The sequence below is a fragment of the Apium graveolens genome, chromosome 9, assembly GCF_009905375.1.
Source record: "Apium graveolens cultivar Ventura chromosome 9, ASM990537v1, whole genome shotgun sequence".
Lineage (NCBI taxonomy): Eukaryota > Viridiplantae > Streptophyta > Magnoliopsida > Apiales > Apiaceae > Apium > Apium graveolens.
Genome location: NC_133655.1, coordinates 1477307 through 1484515, shown reverse-complemented (window position 1 = coordinate 1484515; position 7209 = coordinate 1477307). Strand labels below are relative to the sequence as shown.

General features: G+C 28.2%; 1 protein-coding gene across 1 annotated transcript; it reads left to right on the top strand.

Annotated features, from left to right (window-relative positions):
* Nucleotides 1–1400: 1400 nt before the first annotated feature.
* On the top strand, nucleotides 1401–5020 carry LOC141683603 (squalene synthase 8-like). The gene is made up of 6 exons (XM_074488341.1): nucleotides 1401–1535; nucleotides 2040–2144; nucleotides 2225–2371; nucleotides 3405–3480; nucleotides 3991–4079; nucleotides 4925–5020. The coding sequence occupies exons 1-6, from the start codon at nucleotides 1401–1403 to the stop codon at nucleotides 5018–5020; spliced, it is 648 nt and encodes a 215-aa protein (XP_074344442.1).
* The last annotated feature ends 2189 nt before the right edge of the window (nucleotides 5021–7209 follow it).

Sequence of the window (7209 nt, the reverse complement as noted above, 5' to 3'; positions counted from 1 at the left end):
ACCTTCATCACCGGCTTACTATCCAATCTTACACACAACTCCAACATAAAACCCCTCAATAGGCTCAGGCCCTTGCCCGAATTTCGCAATCGAAAAATCCCAATAAACATAAATTCTTTCTTCCTAAAGAATTCACATCAATACACTTAAACCCTTTCTTCCTAAAGAACAAATTAGGATTAATCTCAACTTTACACAAACACTTAAGCAAAAAATCATCAATCTCAACACTTAAACAATGACCCATCAAATTTGAAATAAAAATTAATTAATTCGAAATAAAAAATTAAAAATTCCTAATTAATACTAACCCTGATTCAAACTAATTAATCAAAAAAAAATCAAGAACATATAATTTCATCTAAAAAGTATCAAATCATGCTACAATTCGAACTAAAAAAGAATAAAACCATTATACAATTCGACTAAAAAAGAACAAAATCAACACAAATAATCAAGATTATCATGTGTGTATAATCAAGAACATCTTGTGTGTGTACTATACATACATCTCGTGTGTGTTTGTGCGTATACAAGAGAAAAAAATGGAAGAAAAATAACGAACCTTTGAATCAGGGAAGAAGAACACAAAATAATCAGTTGCAATTGCCTTAGAAAAGCTCGAAATCGCCCTAGGATCGCATGGAATCGCCCAAAAAACGCTCAAGAACAAATTTTAATTGATAAAACTGCTAAGGGTATATCTGTACACGACTTCCGCAATGAATCATTGCGGAAGTATTAAGGGCAAAAGGGTATTTTCAGTCATTCCGCAATGAATCATAGCAGAAGTCAGGATAAAAAGGTAATTTAATACCCTTCCGCAATGAACCATTGCGGAAGGAAGGGTAGCCTTCCGCAATGAACCACTGCGGAAGGGTAGCCTTCCGCAATGAACCATTGCGTAAGGGTTGACTCTGAAAAAACTCCAACCAGCCATGGTTGGGGAAGGGGACCCAAATATTATTGGTTTTGCTTTGTGAAGTACTCTTAATTGAAATATTAATTAAAATACTTTATGTCATGCACATGTTCTGCAATATGTTTTGAAATATTTCAAATAAGAACGTGTGTGGACATATATTACTCCAATTAATACTCAATCTTAGTTTCCTCCATGAAAATTTTGCCAGTTCACACACATCTTTATAGACCACTTATTTTTAAACATATCTTAACGCGCATATTTTTTTAAAAAATATATAATTAAAATATACATAACAATTATAAATAAAGATATTTCTACTATAAAAGAAAATATAAATACATAATTAAATATTTAAATAATAATTATACGATAATGAATGCTTAAAGTGTCTCGTAACCTCAAATCTATTTATATTTATACTTACTTATTTGCCTACATATAATATCAGAATTTAATCTTGCAGATTGAAACGATGGGTGATTTTGAAGAATATACCATACTCACAAATTCCCCGTGGATATTTGGATCTTCGAGGCTCTTTCATATTTTAATTGGAGAAAACTTGCCGGAAGATTCACTCTTCTATCAAGCAGCTCTATTACAACAGGTATTCGTATACGAAAGAATGCCCAAAATACACCACTTTTCACATTCAACTGCCCAAATGTCCAGATGCGCGTGAACCGCCAAAAATATCTACGAAATACGCATTTCAGAGATGCGTCTTCAATCTTTCAAATTTTAATAAAGAGTACGCATGTGGACACGCATGTGCAACGTGCATATTTACTAAAATACAAAAAGTGAATTCGCATGTGCCACATGCGTAATCTTTATAAAAAATTGAAATAATGAATACGTATCTCTCACATGCGTATTCAGCAGGTATTTTGGGCGTACAGTACCGCCAATTGACATTTTGAACATTTTTCCTCAAATGTTGGGCGTACATGTGTAATTAAATCTTATTTTTTTTAATACAAAAATATCAATATATTTTCACAATTGAATAAAGTACATTATTGGAGCGACTAAATTTTACTGACTTTTATTATGTGATCTAGTCCTGATTTTTAGCACTATATTTTACTAACAATTATACAAATTATAGAAGAGTCACAATATTCACAGCTATTACGAAGACTTAACAGACATTCCGAAGAGAAAAATATTTTGCCCTAGAGAAATTTGGAGTAAATATGTCAATAAACCTGAGGTATTTATTAAAGGCTTCATATGTTAATCTGACATATTCATTTCAGGATCAATATATTAACAGTTAATATTTGTGAACAGGACTTCTTGTGTGAGGAAAATTCAGTAAAAGCTGTGCAGTTTGTGAATGAAATGATCACAGATGCATTGCGTCATGTTGAAGATTCCCTTGAGTTTTCTTCTAAAATTAAAGATCCTAGTGTTTTTCGATTTCACGCACTCCCGCGGGTATACTCCTCAGCCTAATATACTATCAACATTTACAGATTTCGGAAATCGGAACTATTCGGTTGAGATACGATTTACGTTTTGTCGGACGATTTTTAAAAAATCGGATGATTTATCGGCGATTTATCGAAGATCGGTCAAATCAGACAAATATTTTTGACCGATTTATCGGCGATTTTTGAAAAATCGTTCGATTTCTATAACAGAACATTTGACATGTTAAAATTATATAATATCAAAATTATTACAAAAAAACTAAATATTAAAATACCAAAAAAGATAATTATAGTAATCAGCTTACACAAATATATAGATAGTTTGGATGGGTATGTGTGTATGTGCGAGCATGCATACGTATGCTATATAGTTTTATCTATAGGGTAGTATAAGTATAACCTAAGTTTTCTACTAAAATTAACTCATTTGATTTTTTTATTTAAAAATTTAAACTGATCATTTCGTTTTTTAAATTCTAGATATTATATGGTTGATACAACTAAAAAGGTATTCTAAATATATATATGTATATAATTTATCATATACATTTTCTTGATTTATAAAAATGTAATTAGTAATTTTTAATAGCCAACTAAAATTTGGTAAATTTGATCATTAAAAGTTAACCATGCGAGTTTCCTTGGAATAGGTAAAATAACAAATATTAGATCCAAATTTTGGAGTCCAATAAAATAATTAAAAATATGCGAAATATTTAAATATTTAACCTAACTATTGTCAGTTGTAAGCAGTATTATAGATTTCGGAAATCGGGATTATTCGGTTGATGTATCGATTTGCGATTTATCGGACGATTTTTAAAAAATCGGATGATTTATCGGCGATTTATCGGAAATCAGTCAAATCGGACAAATATTTTTGACCTATTTTTTAGTAATATATCGAAGATTTTTAAAAAATCGGCCGATTTCTATAATAGAGATTGTAACTATGTAACCCCGGTATATATACATAAACACACAGTATACAATCAACTGAATGTATCTTATCATACATGTATTTGCTCTTTTTCTAGGTTCTTTCTATGACAAGTGCAGCTTCATGTTACAACAACATTCAAGTATTTAGAAAGGATATGAGAGAAAATCCGGGTAATTCTAATTACTCTACGCTTAAAAAGTAAATTATACATTATGTGTCCGCAAGGGTTGACTCAGTTGGTTAAAGAGAGGAAAATTGTCCTCTTGGTCACAGGTTCGAATCCCACGGGAGGAGAATTTATGATTATACCTCCTGAGTCAGAGTCTGTCGCTTAAATGCAGTTTACCTTGGTTCACGTGATTTGAAAGCTATTGCCCGAAGGGTAGCGGCTGCGGGTTACTTATGATAAAAAAAAATAAACAAATTATACATTATGTAATATGAAAAATTATAGGGATTTTTTCATAAATACCCAATTTACAAAAAATATTTGCAAAAATACGGAACAACCTCGTATCTAACCATATATGCAACCGTTTCAATCTCATATGCAACCAGTGTTCGTATTTTTACAAATATTTTTATAAAAAAATGTTATTTTTGATAAATTCCAAAAATTATACACTCGCCTAATTATATATATATATATAAATACTCACAGTACTATATTCTATATGCAGATGTTAGAGCAAAGTTGTTAGAACAAACAAGATCAATGGAGGATGTTTATAACATTTTCTATGATATTTCTTGCACTATGCAATCCAAGGTATATTATGGTTTTCATGAAATTCGGTACACCTTTTCGAGTTTTTCCTTTAAAATTATCGTGCATGCTATTCTTTAATAATGAGATAAATATTTGTCGTGATTTGTGTAATACAAGATATGATTATCAGTAGAAATATTATATACGCACATTTTCAGGTTTAATATACATAACCATATACTATATGTGATCTGGTTAAAAAATAACTTTTAGCGTGAGAACAATAGTCTGCACTCATAGAAAGGTTCGGAACAGTGTTCTGAATTGTTCATGATGCATTGAAAAATTATCCTCGCAATTTACACATTAAATATGAAATTTCATTCTTTTGTCAAATCTTTCTGATCTCCTGATTAATCTTGCAAGGGTGCCCGTTGGCACCTTACTTTTCTAGGCTATTTCTTCTTATATTCTGTAAAATGTACTCTCTTCGTTCTTTTCAATTGTTATCGTTTCTGGGAGAGTATCTGACTCATATTTTAAGATGAATAAAAAATATAATTTTATAACTTTTAAAAAAAATCTGAATAAAAGTTTAAACATTTTATTTTTATTTTTAAAAATTGTTATAGAATTATATTTTATATTCATCTTAAAATGTGTGTCGGACACTCTCCCAGAAATGATAACAATTAAAAAGGACGTAACACTAATGTGTTTAAGTTTGCTAAGCATGCTTCTTCGTAGCGAGCTATCATAATCAGTGTCTTCCACTAATTCTAACTAATCAATCTCTTGAAACTTAATAATCAAAAGATATTGATTTGTATATGTTTATTTATTAAGTTGAAGAAACTAAGTTTAATGCACATATCTATTTCGTTAATGATTGACTATTAATGTAGGTGGACAAAGATGACCCCCATGCCAGAGAAATTAAGAGTAGGCTTGAATCAATCAAGAAAAAATGCAAGGAATCTGGAACCTTAAACCATATATAGGTTAACTTTCACTCTATACAAAAGTGCATTCTTTTATTTTAATATTTTATTTGGTTCTTTCTTTTGAAGCAATATTATCATTATTGCGTACTGTAAAAAGTAATCATAAAATTTGAAAGCATTTATGATATTATATAAATCTTTATAATTGAGTGATATAGTAGTCGTGTTTAATTTAAATATTTTAATTTTTTATTTCATTCAAAAGAATATCATAATCAAACTGGGATATACACATGTCCAAGTAACCTTATCGTATACGATATAAAAAATTACAATCTATAAATTATAAAATATTTAATATAGTTTACAATTATTGTAAAACTGTTACTTTTCTATACTATAATCATTTTAACTTTTTACTAATCATTAAAAAATAATTAAACTAATATTAATAAAGCTATCATTTATATCTGCGTACTTACATCCAATCATATATACATACTTACATACATATACACATATACACGTACGTATACACACACATGTAATTACATCCATGCAAATATACATACATACATGGACATATACATAAGTATATAATTAAAAGTATGTTCAAATTTAAAACTTAGAATTAACATCCACATTTATACTTAGTTAACAACTTATATTAATTAATACAGCTCCATACATTATGAGTTTATTCCACTATAAAATACACAGTTTCTATTATAAATTATAGAGCATGGTACTCTTTGCTAGAATGTCGTGTTTTATTATTATTTTTATATTTTAGTATATTTTACCGTGATATGATATTTGTTTAAACGAAACACATATAACTATTTTACTATGACATGGTACTATGGCTTTATTACTTACTTTTTATTATTTGGGTCCAAAATTGAGTAAAAATACATATGTATGGTCCAATTTTTTTAAAAATCTTTTTAAGGATATTATTACTTAAAATTTATTGTTACAATCCTAACTATTTAGAAACATATTCTAGTTAAAACATACGAGGCCTACCTACAATTTTATCTAACCGAAACACATATAGCTATTTTTTGAAAAGAAACACATATAACTATTTAATAGTTATATTAATTAATATTTTAATTGGACCCATAATAGAATGCTTTAGTTGATCGGTCAGTACTTACTCAAAATTTATTAATTATTTATTATAATTTGGTCCCAGAATAAATATAAACACATGGCCTAATTATTTTAAAAATATTTTTCCTTTACAAACCACTTTTTATTACACAAACTTATTCTATTGGGCTAACCATAGTTTTTATGTGATATAGTCAATTACGATATTGCTATTTTCAGAGATGCTGCTGCAATTTGGATCGCTTGGGATATCTTTTATTTCGTTTTTAATTTCAAGAATTTTTAAATTCTATGTGTTAAATGATCAGAAAACAAATCATCTAATTGTTTTTAGTATGTTATTTGTTTTATCACCTGGTTGTATCGACAGTTGGGGGTTTGTCCCGACTCTACTATATTGAATTTAATGAGAACTTTCTGCATTTGTCAAAAAAAAAACATATAACTATTTTATGAAACAAATATTCACAAGTTCTGGTTTCAAGTGGGGCATGACTATGTGTCATATACTGATAGGTTATATTATACATATTATGACTTATCATATACAATGTACACTATTACTTATACTTTGATAAATTTAACTTTTTGGTTTAATTTTTTTTACAGGAATGTATCATGTAAAATCATGACGATCTATGTGACTAAATGTTTATAATTTAGCGGAAATATTGTCCCATGTCAAGATCATGATTCATGAATGTGGAAACTTTATAATTTTATGAATGCGTTATTAATTATTATGAACTTGTACTCGTGTCTATGAACATTTTTTAAATTCCAGAATGTAATTAGGAATATAAATTGATTGAAATTATCAATTATGTTTGTATATTATTTGGATTTTATTCTCTAAATTAGTAGTCATAATTTGTATAAAAAATAATATTTTGTGTTGAAAAAAACTCAATTTCCACAAATAATATAATTATGAAATTGTAGATAGTTGAGTATGTTTGAGATTATTATATATTATATAATCATATAACTTACTAAATAAGTCTTGATAAATTGAGGTTGACAAGTGTATCACGAAACATTTAGACATATTTTATTTTTTGGGATGCAATTATAAGATCCAACTTATGGAGATTATTTTTATTGAGATCCAATTATAATATCCAAAT